Here is a 17,986-nt window from a genome sequence, read left to right on the forward strand (position 1 = left end):
AGCAACTGACCACCTGCCTGTCTTAATCCACAAATTAGCATTTGCTAATTACAGAGTGGCACACAGTATTACAACCCTTTTCTTAGCTGTTATGGTGCCAGCCTACCTCACTTCACAGCCTGGCTCCATGATTCACTCATTACATGATCGCCTGATTACTTAAGATTCCCTGACAGATCTTCCTCCCTGGCTTCGCTCACCGTATCATCCTGGGGCGTTCTGAGTGAGTGTGGCAAAACACAAGCACTGCCTTCTGCAGAACGTTTTGCTTGGCATTTTTGTCACTGCAGTTCTCTCAGCCAATCTGCCACGAGTGGGAGATAACTAGAGATACAATTACTGGGGAGAATATGCATAAAATGCATAAAAGGCTGTGTGGCCTCCAACATGAAGCGTGGACTGGCAATTAGTGCTCTCTCTGATACAGAGGAAACAAGTGCCTTCAAGAGGAAATGTGCGAGGGGAGGTGCAAAACCCAGGCAAGGCTGAGATAAACAGTGGGATTCTGGGGAGAAAAATCAAGGTGACAAATGGATAACAAAAGCAAAGCAGAGCCTCCGAGCCAGAAGAGGAACAGAGGGATGGTAACGCATTAACAGCGTGAAACATAAGTCCTCAAATTTCATTTGTCAGCTTTTTTCCCCCATGGGTCACGTTCTAAAGAGCATTAAAAGGTAAAAGGAGAAGTAATTTAAGTATGTTTGAGCAGAATGAACCAGAAGTTCCATGAGCAGATGGATGTTCATTCATCTATTTACTGAACCGCTGTACATATTTGAGAAAGGCTTTTGTCAGTAGAAGCCTCCCTCTCTTCCCAAAGTTTTATTGATCAAAAACATTTCAAAATTTAAGTATATGGCATAAACTTTAAGAAAATAGTTGCCTTCAATATTCCACCCATTAAAATGAACCCCTTACAGGCTCCTTGGTAACTTAGACACGTAACTATCACATAGAAGCCCTTGAAAGTCATGTTATTTTTAAAAAGATTAAATATTTTAATAAGGCAGAAGGCATAACAAACTGGCCAGTTGGAAAAAAGATATTCCAGCATGAGCTACAAGCCTGTCCTTAACTAACATCACTGTGAGTTTGTTTTTTGGTTCAAACCACAGTGAGCTAAGGATGGAAAGATTGCTTAACTTTGAAATTCTTGGCTTTAGCCTGTTCTAACACAACCTTACCTTAACAGAGGTGTGTTGTGCTCCTTGCCACAGTGCAGTATTTCTCTGAGTTGTTAAGGGAGGGAAACTGTGTTCCCGTCACATCCTTTCTGAAGGAACCCACCCTCTGGACAGTGTAGCTCTGGTATGGGCAGAAATTCTATATCTCCAGCTTCACTTACATTTTCTTGGGTTTTAGAGTGTGAATTTGAGGGAAGTCCTAGCATACCCATGAGGGTATTTGTGACAGGCCCATGTGATTTCTATATACTTGCTCAGAGGAGTGAGGGGAAGACCAATGTCATAAAAGACGTTAGTTTTAGCTTTGCTTGAGTAACTGGCAAAACTTTCATGTAGAGGGATGTGAATCATAGACACGAATAGGTGACTCATGTGTGAATGGGAAAAATGTCACCCAAAACCAGTTATTTTTCTCCTCTTCAGGCTCTGGCAGAATGTGGGGGCAGCTCACCCCGCTGGGGAAAAAAAAAGGGGTGAGGGACAAAAGTGTGTGTTGGGAGAGTCAGGCAGCAGCTGGGACACGGCTTGTGAAGACCTAGCATGGCTGGGAAACACTCCTGGGCAGGAAAGAAACCAAATACCCCAACCTGGGAGCTGAGCCTCCACAGCCACATCGGCCTTGCCCACACTGCCTTTGCTATGGCTGGCTGCTAGGACGACTCCTGACACCACACCAGCTCTTTGTGTCACAAAAGGTTTAGTTTGGAGATGAGGAAGAACTTTTTTCACCAGGAGGGTTGTCAGACACCGTCCCAGGCTGTCCAGGAAGGTGGGGGAGTCCCCATCCCTGGAGATATTTGAAAGCCGTGTAGCTGAGGTGCTGAGGGACATGACTTAGTAGTGGGCTTGGCAGAGTGAGGTCGGAGGTTGGACTTGGTGACCTTAAAGGTCTTTTCCAAGCAAAATGACTCTATGATTAGATGATTTTGGGACAGTGAGAGGAAACTGAGTGCTTTTTTCTATGGTTCTATGAAAAGCAAATAAACCTCACAGAATATCCACTCAGCTATTTGCACCTACGTGTCTCTGGGCTGCAGGAGCCCGACGTACAGGTTGGTGACAGGGTGGTGACAGGCCAGCCGTGCTGGCCAAAGCGTGTTTGGAGGTACAAGAGGCCGAGGCCGTGTGTCCGCGGGCACAGGCGCTGAGACACTGTGCGTCGGAGGACAAGGACCCTGTGGCAGCACCTGAGGAGCCCAGGCCGGTGCGACAGTGCCTGACAGCCCCGGGGCCCCGAGCCCGGCCTGAGTGGGCGCTGAGGGGACCCCGGCTGCTGCCCCCCCGGCGCGGGCGGCCCGAGGAGGCGGGGGCAACTGACAGCGGGGCCCGCGCGGTGGCCGTGACGGCGGCTCCGCCCCGCGAGGCCGGAGCTGAGACGGAAGCAGCCGCCGCCGCCGTCGCACAGCAGCCGCCGCCTCCTCCCGCCGGAGCCTCCTCCGACATGGCGCTCTGAGCCCAGCCCGGCCGCGCCGACAGCCGCCACCCCGCGCGCCTCTCCGGGGAGCCCCGAGCAGCCGCCCCACAGCCGGGACCGGGAAGAGGGGCATGGGCAGGGCCGCTGCCAAGAGCCCGGCGGGCAGGGGAGCGCGGCGCTAGGGACCCCCTTCCCGCCCGCGTCGCGCAGCTCGGCCCCAGCCCCGCGGCCGCGAGGTGAGCCGGCGGCGGGCGGGGGCTGCCAGGCAGGGCGGGCCGCGGGGAGGGAAGGAGGGAGCGCGGCCCGCGCTGAAGCCGCCTCCCCGCCGCTTTGTCCTTCCAGGCCCCGCCGCAACCGCCGCCGCCGCCCAGGAGCAGCGAGGCCGAGAGAGGGGAGCAGCGGGCGGCGCCCGGCCGCCGCAGCCCCGCCATGGCCCACTCGCCCGTGGCGGTGCAAGTGCCCGGCATGCAGGTGAGCTCCGCACCGCGCCGGCCCCAAAATGGAGGCGACGGGCCCGGGCTCGGCACCGGCCCCGGCTCCGGAAGCGGCACTTGCGGCCCCACCGGGCGCAGGCCGTCGCTGGGGCGCGGGGTCCAGGGGAACGGCGGGTGGGCGAAGCGGGGCAGGCGGCGCGGCCTGGGCGCCGGGGGGCCACGGGAAGGCCCCGCTCGGCCTAGGGCGGAGCGCGGCCCGGAGCCCGAGCCGAGCGAGCGACGGGGGTGCTCTGAGGTAACGGGAGGCCCTGAAGGGCCCCGCTCCCGCGGCGTGCCCGGGGGGGGCGCGTACCTGCAGCCAGCCCCGCGGAGGCGAAGGGTGGGCTTCCCTTTCCTCCCTCCCATCCGCCTTTGTTCGGGGTTGGCCGCGCTGCATCCAGGAGCACGTAAGAGATTCTAAAACTGATTAAAGGCGAAATGAAGTTAATCGCAGGGTGTGTGGGAGCGCTGTAATGACATCGCTGGCGAGCGTACCTTCCGCAGCACTTCCCCACCAGCGTGCGCCCGGCGCTGGGCCTGCAGCGCAGCCGCTCCGAACACCGTGCGGTTCATGGAGAGACATGGTAAAGGCGAGGTCGGTGGAGATGCAGCACAGGGCCGACTGGCTGTGGGGAGCCGTCACCTGTCAGAAACTCTCACCTCTCTTCGTCTGGGAATGAGACCTGGTGTCATTTCTATACATGTGTGGTGTCAACTTAGGAAACAAACGACTTCATGTGTTACCGAATTTCATAGGAAAGGTGGAATACCTCTGATTCTTCATTCTTACTCTGCTGGATGGTCTAGTGCAAATTTGGTCAAAGATCTTTATCAGATTAAAGGAGTTGAGGGCCAAATACTTTTCATAGACTCATAGAATGGTAAGGTTGGAAGGGACCTTTAGAGATCATCTAGTCCAACCCCCTTGCAGAAGCAGGTCAACCTAGATCAGATCACATAGGAACATGTCCAGGCGGGTCTTGAAAACCTCCAAGGAAGGAGACTCCACAACCCCTCTGGGCAGCCTGTGCCAGGGCTCCCTCACCTGAACAGTGAAATAGTTTTTTCTTATATTTAAATAGATCTTTTTATGTTCCAGCTTCATCCCATTACCCCTTGTCCTGTTGCTTGCTTTTTGATGTTTGTTTTTTCCTCATCAGATACTGGCAGCCCAGTCAGTGTTTTGAGGTTTCTCTTAACTTCTGAGACAGTTATACCTCTGTAATATGGAAGGTTTTTTTCAGTTCAAATAACTTAGGGGCCTTTATGACATATCTCTTTGTATGTGAAATGTACAGTAAAGAGTCCAGGAGGTTTCAAGGCAAAAAACGAACATTTCCCTTGGTCAGGTATCTTCATCACTTTAGAAAGTGTAGAATTGATGTATAAGCAGGGTTTTTATCTTAATTTTGACAGTTACAATGTCAAAGTTTGGTTTACCTTTTTGATTTCTAACAATTTTCAGACTTTCTGAAATCAATAAAATCCATTCTACTGACTTTCTCATTGCCAGAAGAGGACATAAACAACATTTTCGTAGCTGCCTTTTCCCATTAAGCTGTCAAGGTTACTGTTGTATTGGTATATCCTAAAGAGATTTTATGATAGAAAGTTTAGAGGCTTTAGCCTGACCTTCTTTGTGTATGTCCTCTGTTTTCTTTTTTACTGTGCTTGTATTTGAGAGACTTCTCTTTCCAAATGCAAGTTTGTCAACTTACTTTTGTATCTGCTTAATGTATTGCTGTCCTATTTTCTGTAGCTGCCCTATCATCACAAAAGGACCTTGAATTATTTAAAGTCCTGTTTTCCATTGTTATACCAAGAAACTTTATGTAATAGTTCCACTGGTATTGTTGCTAGTTTAACCCAGACCCTTTAACTTATATCTGTATATTTAAGGCATTTTTTATAAACTGTTAGATGTGTGCAGCTGCATAGAATTAAAAAGGATTTTTCCCTTGGTGACTTTTTTTTTTGATGAAGACTATTACATGAGTCCTGACAGTCTCAGAATACAATGAAATAGAATTTGGTGCAAAATTATTCTGCTCAGTCTTCTTTTAGAAGAGTGGTAGTACATGTTCGTTGGGTTTTTTAATTTAAAAACAAAGAAACAACAACTGTTATACCTGGGACTACCACACTCTTTTTGTAGGTTTTTTTTTAAGCTATCTGAAATATTCAAGTCAGGAACACTCAAATGATGTTAAAGGTGTCCCAGTTTCTGCTCAGTATTAAAGTAAATTCATGGTGATCGATTGAAGAAGGAATAAACAGGTTCTGTGATGGAAAAAGATCTAATAGTTACTTAAAACTGTTGCTGTGGGAAAGTGTACTGTCAGACCCTTTGTTTTGTTGTCTGTGTTGAGTGAAGCATTTAATTTAATATGAAATTTACACTTTTCCTCCCATTTCATTATGCAAAAAAAAGTATTAACAAAAATCCAGAAATATTGTATTATATAATTCTCATACTCCACAAAGACTTTGACAGTTTATCCCCAAAGTAAAACAGAAGCTTTTTTAACTGTTTTTAAGATCTTTTATCTCACAAGGAATGAGGTTCCCTTTAAAAAAGAAAAAACAAACCCAAACAAATATGGAAAGTTACAGAAAGTCACAGAGTTATTTTGGTGGAGTCTGACTTTCAGTACCCTGGCAACAATGGAAGAACCAGAGGTAGTATTATGTGCTGCCCTTATGAGTAGTTACAGAACCATTTGTTTATGTAGTGGTTGTGTTCTGTTTAACCTGTCTTGTGTCCCTAACAAACCCAAATTTTATACCTAACAATTCTTGCCTGTGCAAACAACTTCCTGAACACATTTATTTTCCTCACTGCTCTGGAAAGCCTCCACTTCATCCAGTGGTGTGATGTTGCCCAGCTGCCAAACTTCTAAGCCTTTTCAGTAAAATCAAAGTAATCAGTGAATGTATAAAATGAGTGATCTGAAGCTGAGCACAATATCCCAAATTATGTCATTTTACACAAAACCCAAGACAAGAGGGGGAAAAAAAACGATTAATGGAGCTATATGAGCACAGTTAAGATGTCCTGGTTACTTGGAGCACAGTTTGCAGTGAGTTTGAATGTCAGGTTGGAGTTTTTATTTGGTACTGTCACTATAACTTTGTTCCTTGGGATAAAAATATGCAAACTAGTTCTTAGTCTTGGAATACTTCGAGATCTTACAGTGAGAAACTTGTCCACTGGCACTGTCTTCAAAGAATCCAGTTGAACTCATACAGAGCGTTTCCGGATATGGCTTGCAAGAGATATGTTAGAGCCTACCTGCGCCCTTTACCAATCCAGGGCCTGTACTGAAAACACAGCTGGTGTAAAGGTGTTGGGCCCCTTAGCTGTTGTACACTGCTACTTTTCTCATGCCCAGCAGGCAGGATGGTTCAGAGGGTTGTATTTGTTTCAAGGGATCAGAATGTTTAAAGTGTGTCAGTCACTTCATATAGTGTGTTTCTGGTGAACTTATATTATTGGCAGCATCTCACACAGCACTCCAGAACATCTTCACAAGTAAAAGAGGCTGGAAACTGTTAACAAGTGGGTAATAAACTTTCTGAGGTGGACAGTGAAGAAATTTTCTATCCAGCAGCATCCTAAATTTCCAGTCTAGTCTGTAAACTTCAGCATTGGAGCATCACTCAAGTAATAAATGCCTTTTGTACTTGGTACAGTTTTACGTATAAACTTTCCCTTTTTCTATTCTCATTTGTTGTGCAAAATCTTAACTCTATGAAATATTCATTGACTGATGGAAATGTTGATTTTTCTCATTTGCATTTCTTCCCATCAGCACGAGTGTCTTGGGAACCTGGTTTAGGGCTTTATTTCTCTCTATCTTCACTATCTTACTTGTCTAAACAATTTTTGTTTCCTTTCTCATGGCTTTGTTGATATCTCCTGATCCTGTATGGCAGTAGACTTGAGTACAGACAGAAAGGTTGTTTAAACCTATCTCCATCTGTTTTTATTGGCATTCAGACTATCTTGCAATAAAGAACCTAACTTCCTCTAAAAGCAGAGCAGCCAGAAGCATGTGACCTGTCAGCCTGTGTTACTCTTGACTCACGATTGAAGGACTGCTTGATGAAATGCAAACTTGGATATAAAGGTGAGCTATGCTCCCTGCGCTGTCAGAGAACAGCCTGGCTGTGGGGTGCTGCAGGGCCTGGCAGCTGCAGAGTGTCTCCCTGCAGGAAGCTCAGGGGCAGATCAGTTCACCACTAGTTATTGGATGAGTAGAAAAAGAGTAAAGGAGAGGTAGCCTTTGATTTTGGAAGTGGTCTTTTTCATAGACTTGGGAAAAAAATGTTTAGTCTTACATTAATGCACCTGCAGAAATGGGCTCTTGATGTGTGGTGCCTAAAGGTAGTCTGAAAATGTGTCAGATTTCTAGTGTGCCTCATTCATTGCATTTACAAAAATACGAGTTCTGTTAAGGAAAAGGAGGCTATAACTGTCTAATACTTAAGTGCTTAGAGGGTGTGCATTAGAGGAACTTAAACCTTTGAAGAAAGATCCATTCATAGTTCTGTTCATTTATTCCTCTCCTAGGAACTGAGTTGTATCCAAATGCTACTACAGTGGTTTGAAAAGGCTTTTAACTTTTATTATTTAGAGACATGACTTATTTAAATGCACCTGGAAAGTCTGTCACTTGCAAGACACCAGGAGACTCCCACAGTGCCCAGAAGACAAGGATTTCTTATTCTTAAGCTAGGATGGACTCCAGAGTTTTGGTGACGAATACCTTGAGTTCCTTGATGTGTACTTAGAGCCACAGTGCAGGCAGGCTGCAGGAAGATAGTATTTTAAGCCCTGTGGAGAACATGCCTCTTTACTATGTGAAGCAGATAGGCATTCAAATATTTGTGGAATTCAACACTGTGGTTGTTCCTTTCCCAGTCATGCTTGCTCTACAGGCTGTATCATACCTAATAGTAGTCTGCTAACTCAGCTCAGGCTTTAGTAGCTGAACTTGGTGTTTCCATCTCATGCATTGTGATGTTACTGTGATGACAAAGAAAAGGAGGGTTCAGTCACACTTGGTACTGTCTTACTCTTAGCAAAAGAGCAGGATAGAACAAGCTCTGGGAAGTATTTGGTACATGGGAGCTGTCTCAGTATAATCACCTGGAATTCAGCAGATACTTTTGTCAGGCTTAAAAGAAACAATCCACAGTAGTCTTACACTAGTATTTTTGGTGCAGATTTTACAGTTTTATACAGATGTTCAGTGCACTGACCTGGAATTTTGAGGCAAATCTGCTGAAGCTGCAGTGAGCACATAAACCAAAGTCAAGTCTTCTTACCTTAGTCTGTCTGCTGTTCTGTACCACCATACACTGTCAGTTTTGGGCAGAGGATAACTCGCCCCCAAAAGGTAAAAACATTACATCTGAAACCAGACTTTTAACTTTTACATAAAATATATAATGGTTACTCTGTTCTGTAATGGGAGTTTTTCTATTGAATTTAAAATTGAGAAGATTCACAGCTGGTTTTGAGCACCAGTGTCTCAGCTTTACAGGTCCTGAGGAGAGTTTTATTTTTCTTTTCTACAAAGAGGAGAATATATAGCAAGTAATAGCTCAGTAATATACCACAATTTATTGTTAAAAAATGAAACAATTTTTTTAGTTAGATGCTTATGTTGAGGGGAGGATTTTTTTCTTTATATGCAGTAACTTTGTGGCACACCATGAAGAGTATGACAATGTGCCTCTGTAGCAGTATTTGTCATAAGAGACCAATGAGACATCTTAGTGAAGATAGGCAAGTGTATTAGCTTCAGTTTCCATTGTTCTCAATGCCGTGAAAATAGGGCTTTTGGTCCTCTCCAAAAGTGAAAGGATGGATTGTAAACCTGTTAGTACCACTTGTTTGCTCTTTGGTGATTACCTTCAGATTTAGGAAGGAGTCATGAACTTTGAAAAGTGATAAGAGGCTATTGTTTTGTCTTTCATTTATTGTTAGGAACTGAATTTAATAATTGGCAGCGGAGTTCAAGGGTGACTTTTGAGGGGATGAGGTTGGAGACAATATAAAGTTGGTTTGGAAATTCTTCTGTAACAAATAATTTTCAGGCATACTGTAATTAGTGGCTGCATATACATTGTCTTTGAAGAAATAAAGAGTTGGTGAGGTATTGTTCATGTCAGGAGTCACTGTTCCAAATCCTGCTATTTCTTTCTAACTTAAAATAATTGAAAATCAAATTCCTTCCTAATACTTTTTCACCAGTTCTTATTCTATTTAAAGAACTGTCATTTGTTCTTTTAAATTTAAACTTCTACCAGTTTTTCTAGAACAAGTCTGTTCTGCTGATTAGATGAGGATCACTGAACACACTCCTTAGCTCTGAAGGAGAGACTTAAATCTCTTGGGAAGGGTGCCCATCTAGTGATAGTCACTGAAATCTGTTCTGCCAGAGGGAATGCTAGCCAAAGAAATCTGGCAAAAAGAATTCAATCAGAGAAACTATTAATAAAGAGGCTGTCAAAAGTAACAGCGGCTCGTTGGTCTCATCCTTCCTCGTATCTTGTGCATGTGGTTTTGGACAGAGAGGCTGTATTGACTGTGTCCATAGCTTGGGAGAGACCCCCACTTGGGGTTAGATCTTTCTTCATGAAGAAAGCTTTGAAGAATTGGATAGTTGACTCTTAGAAGCGTGAAGCCAAGTTTGTCTTGCCAAAATCTGGATTGAAATGGTCTTGACTGAGACAGCCTTATCTGGAAGAGCTTTGTGGTGTGATCTGTCTTGGTTCCGCATAGAATTCTGTATGTGTTGATGAAGAAGGAATGTTAGTTATCTGCAGGTTTCACACTTGAGCTGTGGAAGGGGGAGTCTGAGAGCTTAGGGTGGCTTCACTGTTTCCGTGAACCAGAAGTCAAAAACCATTTGTTCAGTCCTGAAGAATGTGGATTTATTTTTTTCTCTTTCCTTCCTGCTCCCCAGATTTTTGCAGGCTTTCCTCTCAACTGGGTACTGTTGTATGTTCTGAGTTTGAATGATGTTGACCAGGTTGGGATCAGAGGGTGTCTATGCTTTGCTAGATGTTAAGCTGCATTTCAACGCAGGCTTCTGTGTTGGGAGCTGAATGCAGAATAACACTGTACATCTTGAAGGGACTACGAATGTTGTCAAGTGCCTGAATGTAAAACACCAAATGGAAAAGACTGAATTTATACTGATGTAAATTAAGTAAAAACATACAGAAAACTATGAAAGGAGCAAGATGATCTTGCTGTTGATCTCTCACCCAGGAGAGTGTCATCTGGCAACCGGTCATAGCAGGAACATTTGTACATTCCTGCACAGCTTTATTCTAGCCTAGTTGGCAAGAAGAATATGATTTTTTTTTTCCAGGGTGTTTCTCTTCCTCCCCTCCCCCTTCCCCTTGGCTTTTATGTAATGAGATGCTTTGCCATGCTATGAATGAGCTGCAAAGTAATTGAAAAAGGAGTTTCCTGCAAACGGGCAGGTTGGTTCTGGCAGGGTAGGTTTCTTGCTTCCTCTGTAGCTCATTTTGGAGTTGTATTTCTGGTTTTCTGTTCTGTGCTTCTTGTAGCTTCAGGTCCAGTATTATTGGGCCGCTATTCAAGAGGAGACAAGAGCTTTCAAGCTTGTGGTCCTCTAGTCTTGGGGAGAGGACAGAAACCTAGGGGTTTTGCCTTCTTTTCTCAAAATGGTCCATAGCAAAGCTAAAGAACAATGTGATATCCTCTAAGTGTGGGTTCCCACTTGGGATTCATTGTAGGCAGTGATTATATCTGGAGACTTGTCTGTGGCGAACAAACTGGTGACCTGCTCTTCAACCCACATAGTGTTTTGGAGCCATCCTTTTTCAATTAGTGATTTCCTGCCTTACTTTAGTTTTGTTTAGCCTGAAAAGAATTTAATGACTACTCAGTGAAGAGATTTAACAAAGATACTTAGGTGTGCATTAAACTTGAGGTCTGGTTGCTACTTTCTTGACCCAGCAAGTTAAAAAGCTCGATTTTGATACTTTTGTTCTAGCTGGATTATAGTACAAGTTTGCTCTTACTTCCAGGGGGAAAATCTGTGTGTCAAGTTCGAACTTGCACAGAAAAAAAAGCTAAAATTACTTCTGAGGTAGATCAGTGAGGAGGCCATAAAATTTATATAGCAGTTGCCATGTAGTTGTAGATTTAGAACCTCTAAATATTAGGAAAATGGCCCAAATGCTGTAATGATATAGTTTATTCCTGTCAGGGTTTTGACGTAGTTTTTCCTTTAAATGGGTGTGGCAAAAATAAAACAAAGTTTGTATACTGATAAGCTGCTTGCTGGAAGGGAAGGCCTACTGCTGCATGGAGGCTGTAGCCCATAAATGGCTATCTTTCCATATTCCTATTAGATGTTGGTTTTGTAATCTCTCTGCAGATTAGGTTTTTCAAAGCATTTCTTAAAATGGAGAGATGAGAAATGTTCTTCAGCAATGAAAAGTTGCAGCAGTCCTGTCTTCTGACTTGTAATTCAGATGTAGGGGCAGTTGGTTCACTGAGGTGAGTTAGTTGCCCATTCAGCAGGCCCTTGTCCTGCTCTGTTCAATGAAGGAGATTAAATTTAGTTTGAAAAATCAGCTTGTTGAACTCCAATAAATGCAGAATGGAGTTTGAACACTTTGGGATACCCAAGCCTGTTGATTTCTTGAACTGACTTCTGTCTCCATCTAAGAATGCCCACCCTTCCAACTATAGAGTGATCAGTCACTTAGGTCTTAATCAAATCATAGTGAAGACCCAACCACATCATTTGTGCCCCCCTCCTTCCTTAATTCCTCTGAGACGTTTGGTAGGCCGTACTCTTCAGAGATGTGAGCAGACTGGAGGATGTGCAGCTGTGTGCAGTGGTTTGAGGATTTTGATTAAAGATACTGGGTGGTTAAAAGGTATTGATGCATAGAATAGAATCTAAGTGGGAGTCCACCTGAAACATAAGGTTGTTCAGTTACAGAGAGGCTCTCTGGCATGAGAAATTTCTGTTTCCTCAGTGCAGGATACTCTTTGTAAATAAATGGTGTAATTATTTTTGTTTAATTGCCTTTGTCGAAGAGCTCATCACTGGGAGACATGTTGTTACTCTTTTTGCTTATTTATGCTGATTCCTAAGCTGCTTCATGTTGTGTTACCAGAGTGAAAGAATGGCTAAGAATAGAGGAAGTGAGTTCAGTGGTTTCCATTTTCAGCATAGCTTACAGTTGACAGATTGCATCTGCCACAGGTCAGAGATGGTTTGAAGAGGAAGGTGATTCTTTCCTTAAAAATCTGAGAATAGATGCATTTGCATGCTGATTTAAAACTTTTGGTAGTCATATGAATTTTCGAGCAGCTCGCCTTACGGCTGACTCCATGAAAACAAAGCCACATGGGATTTTTTCATGCTTATTTTTGTTGTTGTTTTATGATGAAGTTCACCAGGTTTTCACTAAAAATGGCAATGAGCCTTGGCCTTGTCAGACAAGGGAGATGTTTCATAAAGGATGTAACAGAGGTCACGTCCCATTTAAGGACAGCAAAGCTCAGATCTAGTTTTTGCTGCTTACTGTGTCGAAAAGCCTGATAATGTAAAAGTTTGATACTTCATAAAATCAAATTGTTTTATTGTTAAAACATTTTTCTTCTTCAGTTTGTATCACACAGTTACAGTAAATATAATGAAGGATCTATTATCCTGACAAATGACTCTTGAACAGGACTGCAGGGTAGCAGAAGAGTTTAGTTTCATGTGAAAGTTGCTGAGTAGCAAGAGTGTGTGTACAAAATGGGAGAAAAAAAAGAGACATCTACAGATTCTACCCTTGTTTTGAATGTCTGCAGGTCCATTTTTTTCCTGATTATTTATATGTAATAATGGATCTGCACCTGTGCCTTCATTAACTTCAAGCTATTTAAATGCTTATGTATACACACACACATGCCTATGGCAGTGTTTGTGTGAGTAACTTTAATTGTAAATAAAATTGGTGAGGGGAGGTGGGGAGAGGTGGAGAGGAGTTCCAGGAGTTCAAATCTGTCACTATCTGTGGTGGCTTTATTGTAAAGAAGTAAAATGTTCTGTATGCAGGTAAAATATTCACATAGATTATATATATATTTCCATATATATCATTACATAGTTGAATATTCATGGTGGATAATTAATGTATGTGTATATAATATCTGAAGCTACATGCAGATGGTGTATGGTAAGATACTAAACTAAGTAGAATGTATATGTTAATTAAGACATTGCTTTAACAAGTATTGTAGCCCATCATGTTTACTCACGTTCCTACCTTTTAATTTAATTTTTGGGGGGATTTGAACAGAAGAAAGACTTATTTTTTATTTAGATACTTTATTATCTGAGGATAGATAAATGTCTCTGAATTGACTAATTACCTCTGAGTTTGATGTGTTCAACACACATCAATATTTTGTAACAGTCAGATAAAAGCTGAGAACAGATGAAATGTCTTGTAATTTTGGGTTTTTTTTGTAATGACTTTCAGGTATCTTTTTTACTCATTATATTTCAGGTATTCGTTCTTAAGACAATAAAAGATATCTTCAAGATTTTACAGATAATAAGCTGGGCCTCATAATTGCTGTTTAATTTTATTGTCAGCCAGAATTCAGACAGTGCAGACAGTAAGACATAAGAGAAATGGTGGAGCATGTGCTGGCTTTAGCAACAAAGTTGGCATATGTTTCTGATCTGGCATTTCAATGCTAATGTAACTGGGAGGGTGCACAACAAATTAATAACTGGAGTGAGGTTTTGCTGGTAGGGTTTGTTTGGTTTGGTTTTAAATGTTTTGCCATAACATGACCTCTTTCTTTTCCTCAGCCTCTCTCTCTGTAAGTTGTTCGGTATAGTTTGACTTTGACTTTTTCCTGGCAATGAAGGTTAGGTTTTTATTTTAACAAGCAATTGTTTGAAATGATGGTCATTTAAACACAGGGGTAATTCTGGTGGCTTCCAGAGATACCAATACCTGTTAGGGTGCCAATAGTAGTGCATACTTGAAAAGCCTCCAAGTAGACACTCTAGTCTTAACAACCGTTTATAACACCTGCTTTAGCAGGGAGTTGGACTAGGTGATCTCTGTGATTCTGTAATTATTGTGTCCGTCTGATGTGTATTTGAGTCAAGTCTCCCAGTGTAGGTGAGCTATTCTGTAGTGCTGCTGCAATTTTAAGGGAACTTAGGTTCCAAATAAATCAGGGGAGATTTGAAAATGCTGATAGTGGACCAATGTTTCTGGGTCAGGCTTTAGGAGGCAACAGGGTATATGTTTTGACATTGACAGACTACTTAGAAGAAATCTCACAGGATTATGTTGAATTATTTGCTTTGAGAGACCTAGAGGATCCTGATTTTGATTTTGTTAGCTATAAGGCATTACTTCAATTCCTATCCAAGATTCTTTGAAGCTTTGATTTTTTCATCCAGTTGTACCTCAGTACCCTTTAATAAAATTCATTAATGAACCTTCTTAGAAAATCAGTTTTTATACAAGAGCTGTCCTGCACTGACAGATCCTTAAGCAGTCTAATATTCTGTTTCTTCTGATTTGGTGTATGTCATTAGATACCCCTATAACCTCCGAAGTTAGTTATTTAGTGTGCTTTAACTTTGTTTCAAAGGAAGAAGGTAGAATTTGGAGAACAGATACATGAAAGGATCAGAGATGGGAAGGTAAGTCTGTCTTGTATCAGAATGCAGTCAGGAAATTGCTGTGTAGCTGTGTTTATTGGAATCGAAAGAAAAGGCTTTTATAAGCCTTATTGGCAGAACATTTTGATGCAAGTGCCACAGGTATGCTGGCAAAAATTACGTTATAGTGCTTTTTATTTGATGCTTCTGAGCAGGTAGTTGGACTCATCGACCTCCTGGGGTCCCTTCCAAGGCAAATTTTGATCCTGGGATTCTGTACAGATACATACATATATGTCAACACATACAGTAATGACACATGGTTGGGTTAAGGGATGAGGAGAGATTTTCCTGACTGTCAGCTGTATGGACTGTGTGGTTGTGCTGGCCTGGGGAGATGGAGGGCTTGAGAAGCTATGCAGAGGGCCTGGATTGTCATGTGCCTGCTGGTGCTGTTACTCATGCTGCTGAGGTTGAAGTTGGCATGTGAATGTGCCTGTGCTTGTCATAGTTGTTGCTGCTTTTGTCTGTGGAAACAAGCCTTGGGAGGGAAAAAGCAATAGATTCTTTTCCTGATTTGTTGCCTTACAGGTGTTATCTTCAGAGGTGATGATGGAGTCCATACACTGTCTATTGTATTGTTACCATCTGCTGCCCAACAGACAGGACTTGCCATAGAAACCAGTATTTATTTTGACAAAACCTCTAACAGTTATCATGCAGGCAACTTTCAAAGCTTCCAAACCTTTTTCCTATTCTATGAGCGATCCAGGAAAGAACAGGGACTAAGGATTGGTTTTTCTGCTTAGCAATATTGTTTAAAATCTTAATATCTAACATATAAGAAGCTTAGCTGACAGCTGTACTGCAAAAGAAAAACCAAAAGGTGTATTTTGGGGATATGTGTACACATACAGTCTTTTATTTATATAATCTCCACTCTTTTCTATACCAGGAGAGGACATAGGCAGTACTGCATTATATAAATTTACTTTTGTTTGACAAGTAATCTCTGAAAGTTTTGTGGTGGTTTTTCAAATTATTTTTAGAAAAACATTCCTGTAGAACAGTAGTCTGAAAGACAAGGACATTCAGGAAGGTAAAAGCAAATCTATTTGAAAATGCCATCTTTGTTCTAAGGCCGTGTTTTAGGTTATGTAGTGTTCTAAGTTTGAATCTTTTCCAAAAGACATTATCTCAATATTAGCCATAGTTGTTCAGAAATATTTGACCTTATCCTGGAGTGTCCGACAGTCCCTTGTCAGCCTTGGTGAATAACAGAAGCTGTAAGCTGACTTTGTGTTCTGTGAGAGGATTTTCTTAGAATAGAAAGATGTGACTCTTTCCCCTAGCAGTCCTGCACAGTTTGTTCTCCTCTGATGCCTCTGTTCCACCTCTCCTTCCCAGGGATGTGTGTGGAGTTCTGTGGTGTTGAGAAGTCTAGCCATGCCTGATCTCCCCTGTACTCCCTTACTCCCACATAATGGCATTAGGAGTTGCTGGAAGTTAAAATAGCCTTTAAAGCTCTGATTCACCTCAAGTAGCTTGGGGGAGAGAGTTGGGAGGCTCGGCTTGTGGTGTTGGTGACCGTTAAGTGGGTGTACAGGATGGAGTGATGTGCATTTCCATTGAGGAGCCCAGAGGAATTTTCTGCTCAAGGTTTCTCCTCAAGCAAAACCAAAGTGTTCCCTTTGGAACTCATCAAACATTTCTGAAGGATTGGATTAGCTGACTGTGTCTGTGATTAAATTGCTTTTCTTTCATCTGTCTGGAAGTGTTTAACAGGTTTAATCTTAAATTGACAATAGCTATGACTTAGCATTCCTGGAATGCCAGGCTCCAAGAGTGTCTCAAAATGAAGCTAGTTTTTGTGAAGATGAGTATTTTAGAGTTAATGAAAAGTTTTGCCAGTCGTCTCTCAACTGTTATTTCTCAGGAGTGTGTGTCTTTATTTATTGTAAATGGAGAACTGTGAGGTAATTATTCCTTATTGCAATGAATGCAGTTTGGGACCACATTAGTTTGCTAACTAAATGACAATTTGGTAGCTTAAATAGCAGCAGGGAAAGGCTGAGTGGCAGTTCCTGCTGCTTTTGCCACACCTGTTCCTACAATAATTTATTTTAACCCATCTGCAAATAGATTTAAAATTAAGATTAAAAAACCCAAACAAGGAAGAAATAAACATTTTTTTAAGTCTTACTAATGAAAAAAAATGGCAGAAGCTGATGCAGTAGTGTATGGCAATATGGATGTCTTTGGGCAGTTTGAAGGTTTACTGGTTGGGTTTTTGTCTAACTAGGAGCTCTATGAGTACCTGACCTCAGTCATTTTCTTTCCCAGTACAATAATATTAGTTGTCTTGGATATCAGACCAAATAGTGTTCATCCTCTGTTTCTTCATTTGCTTTGATTACATTTTTTTTCCATTCATTTAGGTATTTCACTGGCTCTATCAACAGAAAAAGAACCCCAATCTTTTTCTTAATTACTTCTCTGAAGATTTTCTCAGTTGTGGTTTGGGTTGTTTTTTAATGGAGCACAGCAGCAACAAGCTCATTGTAGACAAAGGGGAAATTCCTCATTCTTCTTGCTATAATGTGCTGCTCAGGAACAGCAGTGTGTCTTGTAGCTTTACAAAATCTAAAAACCCTAACTCCACACATCATCGTGAATCTGCCATATGACTTCATGTTCCCTCCTCTTGTGAAAGCACAAATGACAGCTTGGTATATATGAGCAGTGAACTGATTCTGCTGAAAATAAACCTGACAAAGCATATGGTTAACTCTTAGCTAGGTCTGCTTCCCGATTTGTCTGGCCATATTGTAGAATAAATTCTGGTTCTGGTCAAAGGGAAGAAGTGACAATAAGGGCCCAGTAAAGAAATGAGACTGGCCTTTTTGGACTGGGTTATGGTGATGTCTCTTTTTCCCCAGTAAAGGTTTTTGCATGCGTTTGCAAGAACACCACTGTAAAGATTTTGGTTTTTTAATTCTGTGTTGATCCTTGAGTATTTTGTTAGGTAGGGTAACCTGTGCCTTTTGGCCACTGCTTTTGTTGGTTCTGAGTTTTGGAGTGTGAGAAAGGTCTAAACCAAAGCACCTCTTTCATATTTTCAAATGCTGCTATTTGTCGTGATATAAGCCATGTGTTTCTTGATCAAAGATTGATCTGTGCAATGAGTTACCCTGTTCTGACAGCAGTAATGTGCTTAATTCTGTTGCTCTG

General features: G+C 42.3%; 1 protein-coding gene across 1 annotated transcript in view; it reads left to right on the forward strand.

Annotated features, from left to right (window-relative positions):
* Positions 1-530: 530 nt before the first annotated feature.
* Positions 531-17,986, forward strand: part of STK26 (serine/threonine kinase 26) — a 34,464-nt gene continuing 17,008 nt past the window's right edge. The window contains exons 1-3 of the mRNA XM_062007005.1: positions 531-584; positions 2,248-2,630; positions 2,913-3,069. Of these exons, the coding sequence (XP_061862989.1) occupies positions 531-584; positions 2,248-2,630; positions 2,913-3,069 (594 nt within the window). The remainder of the gene's footprint in view (positions 585-2,247; positions 2,631-2,912; positions 3,070-17,986) is intronic.

Source organism: Colius striatus, chromosome 13, assembly GCF_028858725.1.
Source record: "Colius striatus isolate bColStr4 chromosome 13, bColStr4.1.hap1, whole genome shotgun sequence".
NCBI classification, from domain to species: domain Eukaryota; kingdom Metazoa; phylum Chordata; class Aves; order Coliiformes; family Coliidae; genus Colius; species Colius striatus.